At 36.4% G+C, this 22,374-nt stretch overlaps 1 protein-coding gene across 1 annotated transcript in view; it reads left to right on the forward strand.

Moving 5' to 3' along the window:
* LOC123854704 (uncharacterized) overlaps window positions 1–22,374 on the forward strand; it is a 160,972-nt gene that overhangs the window by 17,433 nt on the left and 121,165 nt on the right. The window contains exons 9-16 of the mRNA XM_064583319.1: window positions 4,692–4,763; window positions 8,930–9,073; window positions 10,175–10,246; window positions 12,863–13,006; window positions 13,347–13,418; window positions 15,944–16,006; window positions 18,770–18,823; window positions 20,932–20,985. Coding sequence (XP_064439389.1) covers window positions 4,692–4,763; window positions 8,930–9,073; window positions 10,175–10,246; window positions 12,863–13,006; window positions 13,347–13,418; window positions 15,944–16,006; window positions 18,770–18,823; window positions 20,932–20,985 — 675 coding nt within the window. The remainder of the gene's footprint in view (window positions 1–4,691; window positions 4,764–8,929; window positions 9,074–10,174; window positions 10,247–12,862; window positions 13,007–13,346; window positions 13,419–15,943; window positions 16,007–18,769; window positions 18,824–20,931; window positions 20,986–22,374) is intronic.

A 22,374-nucleotide genomic window follows, 5' to 3' on the forward strand; every position in this document is an offset into this window, starting at 1 on the left:
GACCCTCCCAGATCTCCCAGACCCTATGTATCTCTTCATCTGGTTGTTCATAAATATACTTTATCATATCCTTTAATAAACTGGTAAACATTAAATGTTTCCCTGAGTTCTGTGAACTATTCTAGCAAATAATTGAATCCATAGGGGAGAAAGTCATGGAAACCTCCGATTTGTAGCCAAGTTGGACATAAGTTGTGGGTAACCTGGGGACCTACTACTTGTGATTGGCATCTGAAGTGGGAAGGACAGTCTCATGGGACTGATCCCTTAACTTGTGGGACCTGATGCCATCTCCACGTAGATAATGTCAGAATTGAGTTAAATTATAGGATGCTCAGTTGGTGTTGCAGAGAATTGCTTAGTGGGGGAAAACAACCCCCCACATCTGGTGTCAGAGTGTTGTGAGTATGGTAGTAGAATGAGAGTGATGAGAGGAGAGCAATTTCATTCATTCAATGAAAGTTTATTAAGCACCTATTGCTTGTTAGGCACTAAATATATAAAGATAAAAGAGCTTACAGTCTATTAGAGATGACAAGCAATGAGAATACCAACTGTTAAATATCGTGACAGAGGTAAACATAGAGTGTTATGGGAATGTATACAATAGGTACCTAACCCACAGAGGGTTGGATAGGGTAGTCAGAAGAGGCTTCTTGGAGGACATACTGTTGGAGTTGAGTTTTTTTTTTTTAATTTTTTTAAAGATTTTATTTATTTATTTGAAAGAGGGAGAGCAAGCATGAGAGAGAGAGAGCACCAGCAGAAGGAGAGGGAGAAGCAGGCTCCCCACTGAGCAGGGAGCCTGATGCGGGGCTCAATCCCAGGACCCTGGGATCATGACCTGAGCTGAAGGCAGACACTTAACTGACTGAGCCACCCAGGTGCCCCTGGAGTTGGGATTTAAAATATGAGTAGGCGCTACCCAAGAATTGGGAGTGAAGGGAAGACGACTGGAAGGAGTTAGGAAGGAATGTTTAGTATGTACAAAGTATAGAAGAACAAAGCTCGAGGAGAAGTCAAGGAACTCTTAAATAGTCCAGTAGGATGTACACCAGTGGATCTCAGACTGATTCACATCTGAACTACCTGGGGAATTTGTTAAAAACACAGATGCTTACATCTCTTGCTTCAGAATATCTGCATCATGGCCAAGATGTGTGTGTGTGTGTGTGCGTGTGTGTGTTTAACAAGCTTTACAGTTCATGTTGATGTGAATCAAAGTTTGATCATTGACTTGGTGGTGCATAGTGGCAGAAGGAGTGGGGAAGAAAGAATTAAGTGGCCGTATAGTCAAGAGCAGATCCACTAGGGTGTTTTTTTTTCCCCTCTGGGCAGCAGAGTTTGAATTTTATCCTGAAGGCTCTAGAGGGTCATTGAAGAATTCAAAGTTGAAAGATGACAAGACTAATTTTGCACTTTATAATAGGCATTCTGATAGCAGCATTAAGAAAGGGCAGAGGAGGGCAAGATTGGAGGCAAAGAGACATTTTAGAAGGCATGCAGTAGTTCAGGTTAAAAATAATGTGGAAGTAAGGCATTGGCTCTAGGGATGGGAAGAAGGGAACAGATATGAGTTCTAGGAGGCAGAACTTCATCATTGTTTGGTTAAGTTAGGGAGGGGAGAGGAATCGAGGATGACTAACAGATTTTTGGCTTGGGAGGCATTTCCTAGTGATGCCTTTTAATAAGCTGGGGAATACCGGAGGAGGATCAGGCTTTAGTGCAAGGATGAGTTCAGCTTAGGATGTAGTGTGTTTGATGAAGGGCATGATGGAGGGAAGAGATTGAAATGAGAATAGATAAATCTAAATTCCTTCACAAATTACACAGGGCTTTTCTTTTTTTTTTTTAAATCTAGTTCTTGTGGGCGCCTGGGTGGCTCAGATGGTTAAATGTCTGCCTTTGGCTCAGGTCATGGTCCCGGAGTCCTGGGATCGAGTCCCACATCGGGCTCCCCGCTCTGCGGGAAGTCTGCTTCTCCCTCTGCCTCTCTCTCTCTCTCATGAATAAATAAATAAAATCTAAAAAAAAAAAAAATCTAGTTCTTGTTACCTGACCTGTTTAGATTAACCTTTTCCCACAAACTTTCTTACACATTTTTTGTAAGGTTTCAAGACACTTAATAAACACAATAGAATAATTTAAACTAAATCTAAAATTAAGAAACTACTTATAGTTCCCAGAACACATCATACTCACTTATATTTCTATATATTTTCTTCATCAGTCTTTGTTAACCTTCAGATATACTGCCAAGTCAGTAAAAATGTGACTTCCTTGAAGATTTCTTTAACTCATTCAGCCAGATATGGAAGCTTTTTTCTTGCATTTCAATAACATGCCATATTTGCCATCATTGAGACAATTTTGCTTTATAACTGCTTGAGAAAAGTGATTATTTTGGAGAAATTTCCATGAGAATTATGAGGAAAGGATATATTTTGAAAATCTGCAAATATAGGCATTTGGTTACTGATGAAAAATGAATGCTTAAACTGTAAGCAAATTTAAAGTATTCTGTTGGGAGAACAGGTTAAATATATAAAGTCACAATACAATGTGAGTAGGTGGAAAGATCAAACAAGAAGCCTATGTTCTTGTTGGCTTTCCACTTCTTAATGGATAATATAACCAAATATAATGAGATAATATAACCAAAGTCATATTATCTCACTTATTTTTCAGGTTCTTCCAGCTAATGGGAAAAATATAGGTGTTTGCATATTTCTGAATGCACAATATATGCATCTTTGCTTTAAAAAACTTATTAGCAACTACATTTACTGGATAGGTGGTCATTTATAAAGTTTGCCACCTAGATGCAATTTCAGGTTTCTTTTTTAAATTGTTTAAAAAGTAAGATGTTGTTAGACAAATATTCATTATCTCACATTAAAACTGATATTTCAAAAAACACTCAGATATTCTTTTAATCAATTAATGTGTGATAATTAATTCCTTTCAGAAATATTATATAAAACCCAGAATAACAGTTTAAACTGAGATTTAGGGGGGTTTGATTTATAATAAATTAGATTTTGTTTTAAGAAGAAGATGTAAGTTAATCTAATTATTCCTTGTCTTAATTTTGCCTCATCTTAATTTTTCATTCTTTTATTTGAATTTTATGCTTTATTATTTTGTGTTTGACTCTTCTGTCTTCAATATAAAGCAATAAATCAGTAAAGAAAATTATGAAAATAAATAAAAGAATGTCATAATGATTTGTAAAAATATTAGTCAATACTTTTATATATCAAATGCATCCAATTAATCCTAGTTCTTGTTTTTATACACCCATCGTGCAAGCTGACACTAGACACTTCAAACTAGGTTCATACTTAGAGTCCGTGAAAACTTGGAATAGTATTCATTAGAGAATGGTGTAAACACAACTGTCAAAACCATAGAAAGTTGTCCTCTCTCTTTTCTTACGACTTTTTAAGATATGAAGGTGAAAGAAAATGCAATTAGAATAATCCACTAAGAGTTTTATTTGCCACCTGCCATTCTCTGAATTCTTGCTGATAAAAGTGAGTTTTTAACTTGCAGATTTTCCTCGATACACTGGAATTAGGAAAGATTCCTTCTAAAGTGAGTGCTCCAGCTGCCACATGGGGATAAATACAGAACCAATCAAATCAAAGTTTGGCAATATGGAAGTAAAAAATGTATTTGATCTGTCCCAAAGATTTGTTATTTGCATAGAAAGAAAATCATTAACTCATTTGTGTTTTAAATCCCCCTCAAAAGGATAAATTGTGTTTGAGAGGCTTGTGGACATAGAGTTGAAGATGTGCAGTAGATAGTGGTCTAGCCTAGAAATAGAAACTTGAGAGTCATCAACATGCAGTTTGTAGTTAGAGGAGAATTCAGCAATGGTTTATATAGTGTGATGAGAAGAGGGCCAAGAATAAAGCACTGGGGCATGCTAACATTTAAGTAATGGTAGAGAAAGAATAGTTCATAAGGACATTAAGAATTAGCTAGAATGGTGTGAGGGAAACCAAAAGAAAGCTATAGGAACAAAGCAAAGAGAAAAAAAGAGCTTGAAGGAGGAAAGTATTAAATAAGACCAAAAAATTAAAATGTGTTCATTAGGTTGGCAATAAATAGGTTTGGTTTTTTTTTTTAAGATTTTATTTATTTATTTATTTGAGAGAGCGGGATCCCTGCTGAGCAGGGAGCCTGATGCGGGACTCGATCCCAGGACTTGATCCCAAGACTCCAGGATCATGACCTGAGCCGAAGGCAGTCACTTAACCAACTGAGCCACCCAGGCGCCCCACCAATAAATAGTTAATGGGTGAACTTGGTAAAAGCAGTTTCCAGGAGGTGGAAGACAGATTAGAGCAGTTTGAAGTGTGAATGAGGATGTGATGAATAAAAACATTTCTCTCCAGAAAATAGATTGTGAAGGAAAGGAAAAGGAAAGAGTAGCATTTAGCGGGGTATCGTAGAGGCGCAAGGGAAGGCTTTTTAGAAAACTAGACTTACAAGCTGATTTTGACATGAATAGGATTTATATAGGTAGAGTGTAGATTGCATTCTGGACAAAAGTTTACATAGCTAGAAAAATCATAAGATGCTTTAAGGGGACAGTAAGTGAACCAATCTAGCTCACAGTGGAAGTGCTTTATGTTTCTTGAATTTATTAATTTTTCTTTGTACTATTTTTGTCTTTACAGAAAAGGGAGATGTTTCCCTAAAGACTGCCCTTTTAGCACTGAAGAGCAATAAGCGTTTGCAAGATTTTAGAGGTGAGAATAATTAGGAAGTTTTATACAAATTGAGAATATCGGAAATTTTTAGCTAGTTGTCGAAAAGTGATGGACCACTTACATAAAAGTATAACTCATATGCTACAAGATTAAATGAATGGTGTACATTTAGCATTTTAAGAGTTGAAATGAAAGTGAGCTTCCTATGTTGATGAAAGTCTAGTTTTTAACATTATAAGTTTGTAGTTGAAGCAAATGGTATGTCTTCTAACAAGAATGCCAAAAATATGTGACCCTAAAATGTTTTAATTATTAAATTTAAGTTTTTAAATTAGGTAATACATTCACATAGATCATAAATAAAAAAGTATTTAAAGATACACAGTGAAAATCTCCCTCCTATCTGGTCTCTCTATTCAATTCCTATTCCTTAGCCCCAGTAACTAACTAATAAGTAAGTAGTTTCTTATGTAGGTAGTATTTAGAGCATTCAAGAAAATATGAATATATATATGTATATATATATATTCTCCCTCCACACACTTTTTACATAGGTGGAAGCATAATGTGTATGTTGTTCTGTCTCCTTTTTTAAACAATATATTTTGGATATTTATTCATATCAGAATATAAAGAGCTTTCTCATTCCTTTTTGTAATTGCATAGAGAATATGTGAATTTTCATCCTGATGAAAATATACACGTTTAACTTACTGGGATCAGTGATCCATCCAACTTGAATCTTCGTCTTTTCGATTGTGGTACCAAGAAACATTTTGTGGCATCACGTGATGGATGTCCTCTGTGAAATATCTAACTTTTGACTAGAATTTATTTATTTTATTTATTTATTTTTATTATGTTATGTTAATCACCATACATTACATCATTAGTTTTTGATGTAGTGTTCTGTGATTCATTGTTTGCGTATAACACCCAGTGCTCCATGCAGTACGTGCCCTCTTTAATACCCATCACCTGGCTGACCCATCCTCCCACCCTCCTCCCCTCTAGAACCCTCAGTTTGTTTCTCAGAGTCCATAGTCTCTCATGGTTCGTTTTGACTAGAATTTTGAAAAGCTCTAACTCTATTTAAAAATGAGTTAATAGCCTAATGTTTTATGAACTTACCAAAACTCTTCTCCAACTCTTATTTTCAGTATAAAAAGTATCTTGAGGACAAAAGTGTGCATAGTTTTATTTCATATTCTCTAAAGACATATTTTATTTTGTTTGGTTTCAAATAATATCATAATAGTTGGCAATAATAATTCATTTGTATAGTGTTGATGTTTTACCAAGCACTTTCACATAATTTATTTCTCATCAACTATTCTTTATGACTCTACTGTTAAGTAGGAGTCTTATAATAAAGAATGAGAAAAGTAAAGTTTGAAAAAATTGTACCTTACCTAGAACCCCACAACAAGCAAGTGTTGGACTCTATGTGAAGATATATATTTTTTTCTGTATTACAGCTTAATGGTTTAGTTTAAAAATTTATGCTATAACTTACAGGTTAATAGCATCATGATCAGCACACATATATTAAACACAAAAATATGCATAAGGTAGGCCATGAGAATCTTAAAATCTAGATGAAAAGATAGGCCATTTACATAAAAACATAACTAATATGGCATAAGATCAAATTAGTGATGCATATTTATTATTTTAAGAGTTCAGATGAAGATTAGATTCCTATGAAAAAAATGGAGGGAGGCTTTGAAGGAAGGGTAACATCTTGGTAGGTAGAGGGAAAGCAAGAAAACACTGAGACCTAGAGATTAGAAGGGAAAGAATGGAGACATAAGTAGGATTTGGAAGATGAGGAATGAGAGATAGTTGATAGGTCTATCTGAAGGGAGTATTAAATGTTAGCTCAAAACAGGTCTCAATATATTCTCTGGGCAAGAGAGTCAGGTGCTAAGCTGTCTCTAAAGATTGATTTAACAGTGTATTGGATTAAGGAGCCACGAGAGGCAGGAAGATCATTTATTCAATCCATTCGTTCAACAAACAAGTGGCACTTTGCTGGTACGCAAGATAGGTAAATACTGGTCTCTGACCCCAGAGAACTCATTGAAGAAAGACAGATGAACAAATAAATAACTACAGATTTTGCTAAATATTAGGGAGAAAATGTGCAAGGAAGAGGTAGAGCATTAAGGTACAGTGGCTTAATTTAGATACGATGGCCAAGAAAGCATATTCTGAGATGTGACAGGCTGAAACCTACAGGAGGAGAAGGAATCAGCTACTGAAAGAGTTGGAAGAGTCTTCCAGACGGAAGGAAGAAGGTGTGAATGGTTCTAGGGTAGGAAATAACATATATGTTATTACCTATATTAGGACACTATTAAAGTGTTTGTTATTAAATAAAGAGGAGACTGACATATGGGGAGGCAAAAGTCTTTCTTACATTAACATTCATTTCCAATTATTTAAAAATTAATCATTCCAGAGGCGCCTGGGTAGCTGTCGTTAAGCGTCTGCCTTTAGCTCAGGTCATGATCCCAGAGTCCATCGGGCTCCGTGCTCAGCAGGAGGCCTGCTTCTCCTCTCCCACCCCCCCTGCTTGTGTTCCCTCTCTCACTGTCTCTCTCTCTGTCAAATAAATAAATAAATAAATCTTTTAAAAAATTAATCATTCTGTTAGCAGCTTTATTAGCTGTTAGCATGTATACCAAGCTTCTGAACTGTAAGTAAAAGAGAGTCAGTATAAGACAAATTAAGTTTAATAAAGGAATGGAGAAAAGGCAAATTGAGGTGACAGTGACTGGGGAGCATCAGAGAGATCACTGGACACATACACAAAGGATGTAGGAAACATGAGAAACAGAGATAGATGGACAAGAAGGAGACCGATATCAAGGTTTAATTTCTACTATGAGTTTGTTTTATACAACTGATCTATTTTATATGTATAAAATGAGAGTTAGATGCATATGTACCTCAAGAGAGTATTTAAGGTGAGTACTATATCATCTTTTTTTTTATTCTTATGTTAATCCCCATACATTACATCATTAGTTTTAGATGAAGTGTTCCATGATTCATTGTTTGTGCATAACACCCAGTGCTCCATGCAGAATGTGCCCTCCTCAATACCCACCACCAGGCTAACCCATCCTCCCACCCCCCTCTCCTCTAGAACCCTGTTTGTTTTTCAGAGTCCATCGTCTCTCATGGTTCGTCTACCCCTCCAATTTCCCCCGCTTCATTCTTCCCCTCCCGCTACCTTCTTCTTCTTCTTTTTTTTTTTCTTAACATATATTGCATTATTTGTTTCAGAGGTACAGATCTGAGATTCAACAGTCTTGCACAATTCACAGCACTTACCAGAGCACATATCCTCCCCAGTGTCTATCACCCAGTCACCCCATCCCTCCCACCCCCCCCACTCCAGCAACCCTCAGTTTGTTTCCTACAATTAAGAATTCCTCATATCAGTGAGATCATATGATACATGTCTTTCTCTGTTTGACTTATTTCACTCAACATAATACCCTCCAGTTCCATCCACGTCGTTGCAAATGGCAAGATCTCATTCCTCTTGATGGCTGCATAATATTCCATTGTATATATAGACCACATCTTCTTTATCCATTCATCTGTCGATGGACATCTTGGCTCTTTCCACAGTTTGGCTATTGTGGACATTGCTGCTATAAACATCGGGGTGCACGTACCCCTTCAGATCCCTACTTTTGTATCTTTGGGGTAAATACCCAGTAGTGCAATTGCTGGATCATATGGTAGCTCTATTTTCAACTTTTTGAGGAACCTCCATACAGTTTTCCAGAGTGGCTGCACCAGCTTGCATTCCCACCAACAGTGTAGGAGGGTTCCCCTTTCTCCGCATCCCCGCCAACATCTGTCGTTTCCTGACTTGTTTTAAAAAATGCTAGGTATTGGGACACCTGGGTGGCTCAGTGGTTAAGCATCTACCTTCGGCTCGGATCATGATCCCAGAGTCCTGGGATGGAGCCCCATGTCGGGCTCCTTGCTCAGCGGGAAGCCTGCTTCTCCCTCTCCCACTCCCCCTGCTTGTGTTCCCTCTTTCGCTGTCTCTCTCTCTGTGTCAAAAAATAAATAAAATCTTTTTTAAAAAAATGCTAGGTATCTATACTAATTTTTTGAATTATGATTTAAGCTAATTATTTAGAATTTGTATCTAAACTGAAAATATTTTCTCCTGATAGAGGTTAATGAACTTGCAAATGCCTTAAACAAAGTCACCAGTGAAAAAGTTGATGTTGATGAAGTAAAATCTATACTGAAAGGCCTGGGGATTTATTTCCCAGAGGAAGAATTACAGGAGGTGCTTATATCCATTCCTCTTGATAGTAAGTATTTCTTTTCTGAGTCATTTATTACATATCAAACTTGTGTTTACTTTTACTCATAAATCCACAGAGTTGATCGATTAGGAATCAAATATAATGAGTTCAGTAACATTAGATTTTCCCTATTAGGCTTGGATGAGAGTTTGTTTTGGATTATTCTAATATTGAATTTATCCTAGGGAAGTATGATCTTCCTCTCTTCTTTCCCTTTCTTTGCCTTCTGAGGTTTGAATCATACATTCTTATTGGACAGGGGCTGTGAAGCTCTCTCAAGCCCATAAATCACAGGGATAAGCCTTATTGTGGTGATATACACTACCAGTTTGGTTTCCCCAGAGTACTCAAAGGACTACACTGGTATTTTTGAAATCCTGCCAGAAGGATGTTTAGCTTACGTGCAAAGCCTTATGGTATTCTTTTTTCTTAAGTTCTCAGTATATGACTAATAAAAAGCAAAAGACTGCACATTTCCTTTATTAATATAGCTTTGCTTATAAGTATGTATAGTGTTCTTTAGGTATTATGGTTGAGTTTGGTTTATGGTACTTCTAGTGAATATCTTCTTGTCTTCCCTCAAAACATAAATGGTGGGGCACCTGCGTGGCTCAGTGGGTTGGGTGTCTGCCTTCAGTTCAGGTCATGATCCCAGGGTCCTGGGATCAAGCCCTGTGTTGGGCTGCAGCAGGGAGCCTGCTTCTCCCTCTCCCCTCTTGTGCTCTCTCCCTTTCTCTCACTCTGTCTCTGTCTCTCTTCAAATAAATAAAATTTTAAAAAACACACAAAAAATAAATGGTTATAGTAGGACTTGTAATGCTGAAAAATTAAGAGAATGTCGTATCAGAGAGGAAACATACAAAAAAATGGTCCCACTTGGAAATAAGTGTAAAATCCATAAAATGCTCATTGGCTCTACAACAAAAAAGACCACAGGAGTCATATTATCATATTCCTTTTCATAGTCTGAGATGTGTTTAGCAGCATCAGAGTTAGAAAACAGGATTAACTTGGTTCTGAAGGTTTAGTAAGCATGCATATCTTGTGACCTCATTCTTTTGTATCTTTGGATCAAAGACCATTCATTTCTTTATGTTTCATTTTCAGACGAGGGGAAAGTGGACTTAAAAGATTGTCTGACTCAGTTAATGAAAATGCCATATTTTACAAAAGTTTCAAGTAAGTGAGAATTTTTTAACAATAAAATTTTTGAGTGGAATTCTTTAGTTTTGATTATATGCATTTGTCCAGTTTTCTAATGCTAAAGCACATCATGTGTATAACAAATGTACTTTGGATGACAAATCAATAAGGGATCCTAGTCCTGACCTTTTCTTGAAATTATAGTATTTTTTTCATCACTCAAAAAGGATAAAAGTACAAAATCCATCTGGGTGATTCCTCTCAGCGTCCAAGTTTGTGATCTAAGATGGCTGCCATCAGTTGCCAGTGTCTTGGACATTATGAAATTCTGTGGGAATAAGATCAGTGTTCTCTTCTAATTCGAAAAGATAGATGCACCCCTATGTTTATTGAAGCATAATTTATAATAGCCAAGACATGGAAGCAAACTAAGTGTTAATCGATGAATGAATAAGGAAGATGTGGTATATTTATACAATGGAATATTATGCAACCATAAAAAGGATGAGATCGCACCATTTGAGACAACCTAGATGGCCCTAGAGGGTATTATGCTAAGTGAAATAAGTCAGACAGAGAAAGACCAATACCATATGAGTCCACTCATAAGTAGAGTCTAAAAAAAACCAAACAGGGGTGCCTGGCTGGCTCAGTCTATAGAGCATGTGACTCTTGATCTTGGGGTTGTAAGTTTGAGCCCCGCATTGGGTGTAGAGATTACTTGAAAATAAAAATATAAATAAATAAATAAGTAAAGCCAGGGCGCCTGGGTGGCTCAGTCGGTTAAGCGACTGCCTTCGGCTCAGGTCGTGATCCTGGAGTCCCAGGATCAAGTCCCGCATCGGGCTCCCTGCTCAGCAGGGGGTCTGCTTCTCCCTCTGACCCTCCCCCTTCTCATGCTCTCTCTATCTCATTCTCTCTCTCAAATAAATAAATAAAATCTTTAAAAAAAAAAAAGGTAAAGCCAAACAACAAATAAACAAAAAACAGAATCAAACCTATAAATACAGAGAACAAATTGATGATTGCCCAAAGGGAGGAGGTTTGAGGGTTGGGCAAAATGGGTGAAGGAGTGAGGGAGATAGAGGCCTCCAGTTATGGAATGAATAAGTCACAGGAATAAAAGGCACAGCATAAGGAATGCAATGATATTGTAATAGTGATATAATGGGACAGATGGTAGCTACACTTGTGGTAAACATAGCATAATGTATAAACTTATCAAATCCTTAAGTTGTACACCGGAACTAATGTAACATTGTATGTCAGCTATACTAAATTTTTTTTTTAAAAAATCAGTGTTTTCTTTTTTATCCTATTATCATTTTATTAAAATGGGATTTTATCATGAGAAGATTAACTACCGAAACATATAGGAACATGTTGAAACATATAGGCTTCCTCCATATTATGTAATAGGTTATTCTTCCCATTACTCCACTACCTTAACCATGAGCCATTGAATATAATCTGGTTCTAATGTGTTCAGTTAACTGACCTCTCCAACAGTGAGATATCTGTGATGTCTGTGGAACCTCTGGGTCTCCTTGAAGTTTAGGCTAAATGAGCCTTGGTTAGTAAATTCACAGCTGTTTTGGATCCCCTGGGTCTCCTCCGAGCAGCCCATATTCTTGAGATTAATTGAAATGGCTTAATTTCCTCTAAATTTTAATTTCCAAAATTAAAACTGAACTAAATTCAAAAGGCCTAATTTAGGTAGCTATAAGGGATGAAACTATTCAACAGAGCCAAGGTATTTAGGATGTAACCAAAATGGTGTTTTTTTCAGCTGACAAAATATTTTATCCTTAATCTTTGGTTTTCTAAATGGGGCCTATAAAACTTTCCCAGGTATGTGGCTTATAAGCAAATCTCTCACAGAGTTAATGTTTATGATGGGATAGGGTTTATGATAGTATAATATTTAAAATTTCTTTCTTACTTTCTTACTTTCTTACAATTCATACATGGTACTTTCAGAAATGAACATTACCTTTCTTTGGTATTGATACAGCAGTGCCAGTCTTTCCGTTATTTGGGCGACATTTTTGTGTGTATGTGTTGGATACATCCAAGTATCCACTGAATGAAAAAAATTAAGAACAGTCACATCAAACTATGGGTGGTTATCTAATTTTTGGCAAGAAAATTACTTGTATGATTAGTTATCATAGCTTTAATGGAATTCCCAGCCTCAGATATGCTAGAGATGAGTATAAGCAGACATCCTGAGATTTCTTTTTATGTAATCATTCTTCAATCTCAAATTAAATATTTGCAATGATTTGTTTGGACTAGTGGCTAAACATTCTGCCTATGAAATCAGACTCCACACTTGGCTTCACGTTTAGTAACTGTGTATGCTTAGGCAGGTTAGCTTCTCTAAGGCCAGGTTTCTTTATCTGTTAAATAAGGAATTTTTGTGGTATTAAATGAAATGGTGTATATAGAGCACTTAGCATAGTGCCCAGGAAGCTCAGACAGAATACTTAGTAAGTGATAGAAGTAGCAGTAGTACTACTACTAGAAGTTATTATCATCATCATCATCATCATCATCATCATCATCATCATGATCATCATCCAGGACCCACTACTGATATTTGAGTGGGTTTTTTTTAAGTTCATACATTGTATATTCTTTTGAATATAGAAGAAGAAGGCCCCCTGAGAGCTCTGGCTGCCATTAGGAAGAATGTGGTCACTCCTGAGGACCTAGGCTCCATTATGAAATATATAGGTGTTCCGTTGCCTGAAGATGTGTTCCAAAGATCGCTGCAGAGTGTGACTCTCACGGGTGAGTCACGTTTCCAGATATCCTTTATCTTGACGCGCATCTGTTTGAACTTCTCAAGAATCCTTGCGGGGTTTATCTGCCGCATGGATTATCCAAGGCTCTTTCCTACCTGCTACCCTGTTGGGTTCCACTTATTTTCAATAGCGTCATACAAAGGAGGATCTGCAGGGGGTGAGTGTATGTGTCTGAATGATATGTATGCGTCTGTCTTTCTGACTGAATATACAGGTCTATATTTCAAGGCCAAATCTATAAACTGATTTTCAGTATAGCAGTTATGCTATAGTTGCCAGTCTCTGATCACATTCCCTGTTCCCTGACATGCGTTTTTTTCTTTCAGAGGACGAGAAAGTGAATCTAGGAGAGTTTGTGGGCAATTTAATCAATTCAGGATTTTCACCTCTACCTGAAAGTAAGAATTTTCAGTTGAATAGAGATAGATAATATGTGGGTTGTGGATCTCTTGGGAAGACTGCAACTAGGGTTTTGAGATGGTCTTAAAATGATTTAACACTGGCTTAATTTTCTAGTGTCTTTATTCCATACGTGTCAAATGCATAGCACAACTAAAAGAGAACATGCCCTTTAGAGAGTACTAGTTACGTCTTCTGCCTAGTCTGAGACCAGGGTCTTGACTGCCATTATCTTTTCCACTAAGGGCCTTATGAAGAAAAAAATAGTATTAAAATGACTAAAACAGCACTTGGAATTAGGCTGTTTGCAAGTTACTCTACTTTAAAGTGGAATTGTACAAGACGTATTAACATGATAAATAGTGGGTTCCTGATACTGATTTATAATAACTCTTCATCAAGAAACTAGTGAAAACCTCTGTTACTATTAGGGGAATTTTTGTTTAGGTTTATTATTTTTCTTCTTTTGTTATTGGAACATTGTTTTCTTTGGTTATTTCTTTGTATTGGCTACCCCCACCCTTTTTTTCCCCAGTTTCTCTTTATTTTTTTTTTAAGATTTTATTTTTATTTATTTGAGAGAGAGAGAATGAGAGACAGAGAGCATGAGAGGGAGGAGGGTCAGAGGGAGAAGCAGACTCCCTGCTGAGCAGGGAGCCTGATGCGGGACTCGATCCCGGGACTCCAGGATCATGACCTGAGCCGAAGGCAGTCGCTTAACCGACTGAGCCACCCAGGAGCCCCTCCCCAGTTTCTCTTTATACACTAATTCAAAGTTTAACTTTAGCACAAGGTTTGTCAATTATAATGTTAAGGATCATTTTCTTCTTTTGGTTTGCATACTATTTCCGTAATCTTAGGCCTCTGAGTTCCCTGATCGGCTGCCCTTTCCTGCCCCTCTGGTACTGAAAAGGAAGGAACGATTTATATTTTGCACATTTAAGTGAGAAGAATATTTCTGACACCAAGCCAACATTACACGCACATTCAAATCACTTCATATTGTCCATTTTTAAGCACCCTCTATGGTTGCAGAAGCTCAAGGTTTACTTCTTTGACTATCTCAACCTACTTTTGGGGAGGCACACACGTGTAGCTTTGACAAGCCAAAAATATTTATGAAGAGATATTTCATAGAAATGCCTCTTTTGAGGCAACTTCCTAATAATATATCTCAACTGGTTTTGAGAACTGGTGTTAAAAACAGCCATACCAAAAGTGTCACTGTGTCTCCTGAAGACATTTTCCATTATGTTATTTAGTAATGAATATGAAAAATGTCTTGAAATTTAATATCAGAAAAAAACTTTCTCTCTCCCAAAGACCAGTGTGCTTACTTTGTGTAGACAATAACCTGAGCTCCCCTTTATGCCTTAGCTTCCAGAAAGTTCAGATCTAAACTTATTATCTAATCATTATAACTGACTTTGAATCTACTTTACTTTTTTCCTAGCTTCTTAAGGTGAAACGTATGGTAACTGATTTTAGCTCTCTCTCATTTTCTAATATAAGCATGAAGACCCATACCCTTCTTATTAAACACTGCTTTGGCTGCATTCAATAAATGTTGAAATGCTTTGTTTTCATTATAATTCAGTTTGAGATATGTTCTATTTTCTTTGTGATTTCTTCTCTTATCCATGGCCTGTTTAGAAGTGTGTCATTTAATTTCTAAATATTTGGGGTTTTCTTGGTTATTTCATTGTTACTTGTAATATAATTCCATTACCGTCAGAGAACATATCCTTTATGATTTCAGTTCTTTTCCATTTATTGGTACTTGTTTTATGGCCCAGCATTGGTCTATTTTGGTAAATGTACTATGTGCACTTGAAAATGTGTATTCTGCAGTTAAAGAGTATAGTATTTTATTAGTATAAATTAAGTAAAGGTGGTTGATAGCTTCCTCAGATCATCTGTACTGGCTTTTTTGGTAGCTAGTCCATCAATTGTTGAAAGAGAGGTGCTAAAATTTCCGGTTATGATTGTTGTATTTTCTATTTCTCCCTTAAATTTTGTTAGTTTTGTTATGTATTCTTAGACTTAATTTGGTTCATCTGCATTTATGATTGTTATATCTTCCTGATGAATTGACTGGCAGAGAATACCAAATATATCATTTTGTAAGAAAAATCACTTTTTCCTCTGAGTATAAGTTGAAAATGGATTCCCCATTCGATGGATGCATAACACTTTATTTACCACATGTTAAATATTGACCCCTAAGTGTTTGCTCAATATCAGCAAGTAACACTTCATGTCCAATATCATATGGGTTGTACTAGGTTAAACGTTCCTGTGCTTTATAGCCATATTAATACTCTGTAAAATGATCAAAAGAACATGCTTCCATTTCTGATAGAATATCTTAAAGTGTACGTCTGAATACATGTCAAAAGCATCTTCTTTTCATACTGAAATGGAATATAACAATGTGAAGATAATAGGAAGTATTTTTTCTTAAATTGAAAATCATTAGCATTTCCCATTCTCATAGCTTTTATCATTTCTATTTTTCTCCTAGGAAGTAGGGTTGATGATAGCAACCTAGGCACTTTTCCAGGAAACATGAGGATGGAGATGTCAGGTAAAGAATTTTATAAGATTCTGAAGGTCCTGTTGGTTGAAGATGACATATACATACACATGGTATACATGGTTCTGTGTTCTGAGAAGTCTTTTTATTAATGTCAACTTCTTATATATAAAATTCATATTTAGAACCATAGAAAATGACAAAAGCAATAAAAAAAAGTTACCTTAAATGTTATGCTTTAGGTTTCCCTCCTTGAGAATAAATTTTGTGGTTTCTAAAAGTTTCATTTGGAGAGTGTGGAAGAAAGGATATGTATTCGCTATGTTAGTACTTTAGATCTAAACTTCTATTTATAGAAATACTTTAGCAATCTTTCCTCTGTATCACTGATTCAAAAAGCATTAAGATCCCACAATGTTTTATGTATTGTGCTAAACACTGAGAATATAGAATTTAATGAGACATGATTTGGCCGTTCCGAAGATTATAATCCAGTAGGAAAGCAGATTGACCCTTCCATAGCCCTGCCAAGTATCCAGAAGACAGAACAGAGACATGCCAAAGTTCAGAGCAAGTCCAAAGACCCAGAGAACTGCTCCCTCAGGGTAGGGTCCTAAACTGCCACCATTACCATGTAGATCCAGTCCAATAGGTCAAGAAAGACCTGGCACACAACATTCTGTAACTTAGAATTTTTTTTTCAATTTTTCCTCCCTTCCCCTTTTAAAGTGCTAGTCTGCGCTTTGAAGATAAAATCAAGACATTAACAAAAATCAGCCTCTGAAGAAAAGCATTTCTAGAACAAATGTAGCTATATTTCACTGCCTTTATATAGCTCAAAGTAGGACAAAAATTTATGAAATACAAGTTCTCGTTACAATGTTAAAAAGCTGGATTTTCAACCTTATAAATAGAAGAAGCACTTTATGCATAGGGGTATGATGCCTTATTGTTATTTAAAGAAACAATGACAAATCCTTTAACTTGCAAATCTAATCAAAATATAATCTAAATGTTGAAAATAGTAGAACAACCCAACCACTAAGCGATTTGCCTACTGTTTTTATATGATTATAAAGTGTGGAAAAAAAAGTCCTTATCTTGTCCGCCCTTTTGGGGATGTGATCATACGTGAGACAGGCAGGCACAAGGTTAACCAAGGGGGTTGAAGAGGGAGCGATGGGAACCACAGCTAGGACCAGACAACGTTCCACAGGCCAAGGGAGCGTGGGAGAGGAGAGGCCTAATTGACACCGACAGGGGACCGGATGTGAAGGAAACGGGACTAAATGCAACAGACAACAGACAACAGAATCATACAGGGGAGATGGCTGCTTGTGTCCCTGACCCCCGAGTTTGCACAGGAGTGGGAATAGAGGTGAAGTGGTCCTAACACAGACTTGATAGACCAGGACAGGTAGTAAAAGCATTCCTAATGGAAATGCTAACGTATGGGGATATGCACATGGTGTGGTAGGACACAGAAAAGAATATGAAGGAGCAGCTTCAGCCAGGTAGGTTACTGTACTTAAGGAGTCAAAACAGAGTCAAAGGAGTCAAAACATCATTATGATATGTCTGCTCTGATCCTCATTTATTTTTAAATCTTCATGCTGGCATTCGCTGACTGGCCTCCCTTTGCACTTGGCATTTTATCTTGCCATCTGTATTGGCCCTTCTTGCTGTGAACCTCAGCTCGACTATCAGGTGCTTGGGGCTTTGGGCTCCTCTCACTAACCCCTGTTCCTTTCACTGGGTCACAAGAAGTGTTTTGCTATTTGATGCTATGCTGGGACTGTGGAAAATTTGGTGGCTGTCGCAGACTCTCCTGCTGAGATGTCAGTGCTCCCATTTCTTCTCTACTTTCCCCCTTGCTGTAGCTTCTCAGCAAGGTCTGTATGTCCTGCTGCCTTCCAGGGCTCCCAATAGACTCTCAATCACAGGCCTCGTTTTTCTTGGTTGTTTTGCACAACTGGAAGAGGCAGCTCACTAAAATGAATGGCTTAAAAGTTTTGTTGGGTAACAAGGAAAAAAGATGGCATACCCCTATCTCCTTACATCAGCAGAATGAATTTTTTTTTTTTGAGAGGTAAAGGATTTTTATTTATTTATTTATTTTTATTATAAAATTCTTTTATTATGTTCAGTTAGCTAATGATGTACTATGTGCTCGTCTCTCTCTTTTTTTTAAGATCTTATTTTTTTTTTAATGTTTTATTTATTTATTCGTGAGAGAGAGAGAGAGAGAGAGGCAGAGGGAGAAGCAGGCTCCCCGCCTAGCAGGGAGCCCGATGCGGGACTCGATCCCAGGACCCTGGGACCATGACCTGAGCCGAAGGCAGAGGCTTAACCATCTGAGCCACCCAGGCGCCCCTTAAGATCTTATTTTTAAGCAATCTCTATACCCAACGTGGGGCTCGAACCCCTAACCCCGAGATACAGAGTCACACGCTCCACCAACCCAGCCAGCCAGGCGCCTCAAATGTGTCTTCTTTTTCTCACTGCCTAAAAGGGAACTCATTCTGAGTTCTGAAAGATACTACAAAACTTGAATTCTGATTTTTTTTGTTTATTATATATTTTTCAAAGTGCCCTATTTTGTAACTGATTCATTATCTCTCAGAAACAAGAATCTTCACTGATTCTTGATAGCTTTCTTTTTTCCTATTGCTTATATTTATTTGGAATTAGATTAGATCATATTTAGGTCAATAAATGCAACCTCCCTAAATTGCTGTGTTTACATTAATAATTTTATAACATTCACTATAATTATAAGTATTTACCTTTATGACCTAATTTTGTATTTTATAGCTGATAAAAAAGTGAACAAGAAGAATGGGATAAAAGATAGGAGGTCATCTACTGGTGAGTGAAAAATTTGTTAATTAACTAATTCATTTATTTAACAGATATTTACTGAATAGGCGATGCTATGTTAAGTGCTAGAGATTTGAATAAGTATAATAAACTTTTTTTTTTTTAAGATTTTATTTATTTATTTGACAGAGAGAGACACATTGAGAGAGGAGCACAGGCAAGGGGAGTGGAGGGGGGAGAGGCAGGCCTCCTGCTGAGCGGGGAGCCCGATGCGGGGCTCGATCCCAGGACCGTGGGACCATGACCTGAGCCGAAGGCAGACGCTTAATGACTGAGCCATGCAGGCGCCCCTATAATAAACTTTTTAAACTTACAGTACTATCTATGGCAAATTCTTTTTGTATATTTTGTGTATTTTGCCACTTTTTGAAAAACAATGTATATTAGATTGTTTCCAGTGAATTTAGTCAAGAAAAACTAAACCCAAAATTCAATGAAGAAAGCCAATTCACCTTTATTAGTCAAAGTCAATTATTTATCTGGCCCCAAGGAGAACTTCTTGAAGAAAATATAGGAAAATAATTTTGTGACCTTAGGGTAGAAAAAGATTTCTTAGACAGGTGGCTAAGAGTCTTAAGCATGAAATTTTAAAAATGATTAAATTGGATCTCATCAAGATAAATAACTTCTTTTTCTGAAAGACACAGTTAAGAAAATAAAAGGCAAGACACAGACTGGGAGAATATATTTGCAAAACGTATGTGACTAAGGACTGATATCCAGAATATCAAGAACAACTCAATCATAAGAAGACAAACCAATGAAAGTGGGCAAAAGATTTGAATGGACATTTCACAAAAGAAGATATATATCTTGGCTAATTGAATTTAAATAAAAAAAATCCTGTGGAATTTTTATGTACACAACCAGATCATGTAAAATGATGGGGAAAAAAAGAAGATATATAAATGGCCAATAACCACATGAAAGGGGGCCGAACAGTATTTATCAGAGAAATGCAATTTAAATCATTAGTAGATACTGCTATTCATCCCTTAGAATAACAAAAATTAAAAAGATCGACAAGACCAAGTATTAGCAATAATATGGAGTAACTGTAACTTATACAATTGCTAGAGGGTATTCTAACTACCATGGAGATCAGTATGGCAACTTCTTAAAAAGCTGAACATAAATTTACCATAAGACCCAGCAATCCCACTAGTGGGTATCTTTCCAAGGTAAATGAATATATATGTTCACAGAAATATTTGTGCATGAATATTCATAGCAGCTTTATTCATAATACCTAAAAATTGGAAACAATCCTAATGCCCATCTACCAATCCATGGAGGGATAAAAAAAGTGTGGTGCTTGTTCTTAAAGTTGCATTTGATTAAAGGGGCAAAAGAAATATATAAGCAAAAAATATAAGTGAAATTTTGATTTGGAGGTTAGGGCTATCATATTAGAGAAGGTGCTTTCTGAGGACTAAGTGTGCTCATGGTCAGTTTTAAGAATATTAATGCAAGTGATTATGCTGCTTTTAAATTCTACCCCAGCAGCCTGGTTGATTTGGTGGAATGGAGCAAGTGTTGATTTAGGAATCTGATAGCTACAGTTTTCTGTCTCATACTAACTTTGTGACTTTAGGCAAATATCTTAACTTTTCTGAGGCTCAGTTTCTTTTTTTTTTTAAGTCATAATAACTTTACAGAAGATTGAGATATAGTATATGAAAGCACCCATCCCACTACATGGCTTGGTAGACACTCATTAAATTCAGTTTTCTTTCCTTCCCTGACTGAAAGAGAGATTAGAGAGCTTAGGAGATCAGATCAAAATGATGGGTTTGGAGGAGAATCTAGATGGTGGACATAAGGGTGTTTATTGCACAATTCTTTCAACTTTGCTGTATGTTTACAAATTTTCATAATAAAACATTGAAAAAAATCCCACATATAAATCCATCAATGTCTCTCTGTCCCTGCTACCACTGCCATATTTTAGGTCAATCTCTGAAAACTAAGGATTATGCAATTAAAATGAGCCCAAATAATGATATGGAATAATGGAATTTAACTTGTTTCTGGTTTATTGTTTTATAATTTTTAAATGAATCTGCTTTGTATCTCAATTATGCCTTATTTTATAGCTAAAGGGAAGACTGATCTGAAAACACTGATAGATACAGTACAAGATATTACAGGTCAGTGAGAAGCTACTGTAAATTTGAGATCCCAATTCTTTACACTAAACTATATTTTTCTATGATAAATATTTTACTGAAGTATGAAATACATTACTACTATGTCATATAATCATGTGTGTCCAGCTTAAGAATTATTGCAAAGTGAACATATCTATTTAACTATCACCTGGTTAAGAAATAAGCATTATCAATAATCCAGAAGATCCCTATACCACTTCACAGTCACTTGCTCCATACTCTCTGGAGGTAACTGCATCCTTTATTCTAGGGCCACAGATTAGTTTCACCTGTTTTTGAAATTTGTGTAAATGGAACCATATGATTTGTGTTCCATGATATCTTACTTCTTCCCTTTAACATTATAGTACATGTTATTCTCTGAGATTCATCCATATTGTTGCATGTAGCAGCAGTTTGTTAGTGTTCATTGCTTCATATTATAAAATGTATGAAATTATAGTCAAGGAGATCTTTAGAGAACCTTCCATAGTGGCTGAAATGATTTCTAACTAACTCATTGTATCTGAATACATTGCTGTGCAATATTCCACTGTATAAGTATACCGCAATGTACCTTTCCAATCTATCATCACAGCACATTTCAGGGTTGGAGCAGTTAAGAAGAATATATTGCTATGAATATTCTGTATATGCCTTTTGGTGAACATATGTGCATAATTCTAGGCCATAATACCTAGAAATGAAGTTGCTTTGTTATAGGATAGGATTGTGTATACTTTGTTAGATATTGTCAATCCATTTTCTAAAGTAGTTGTACCATTTTATACATCAACCAACGGTATATCAGAGTTTCAATTGCTTTACATCCTTGCTAATACTTCTCTCTTCTCCATTTTAGCCGTTTTGGTGTGCATGCTGTAGAATCCCACTGTTAGAGTTTGCATATCCCTAGTGATTAATGATGTTGAGCACCTTTTTCATGTTTATTGGTTATTTGGATACTTCTTTTGTAAAGTTCCTTTCATGTCTGTTGCCTGTTTGTCTGCTTGGATGTCTGTGTTTTACATATTGAATTTTTTTAAATATTTATTTTTTTAATTCAAGTATAATTAGCATAAGGAGTTATATTAGTTTCAGGTGTACATTATAGTGGTTCAACACCTCTATACATTACTCACTGCTCATCATGCTAAGTGTACTCTTTAATCCCCATCACCTATTTCACCCATCCCCCACCCACCTCCACTCTGGTTGTAACCATCAGTTTGTTCTCTGTAGTTAAGAGTCTGTTTCTTGGTTTACCTATCTCTCTTTTTTCTGTTTGTTCATTTGTTTTGTTTCTTAAATTCCACATATGAGTGAAAACATATGATATTTGTCTTTCTCTGACTGACTTATTTCACGTAGAATTATAGTCTCTCTCTC

This window comes from Mirounga angustirostris, unplaced genomic scaffold, assembly GCF_029215605.1.
Source record: "Mirounga angustirostris isolate CCGP_5_RB_7025 unplaced genomic scaffold, mMirAng1.0.hap1 SCAF_17, whole genome shotgun sequence".
Classification (NCBI taxonomy): Eukaryota; Metazoa; Chordata; class Mammalia; order Carnivora; family Phocidae; genus Mirounga; species Mirounga angustirostris.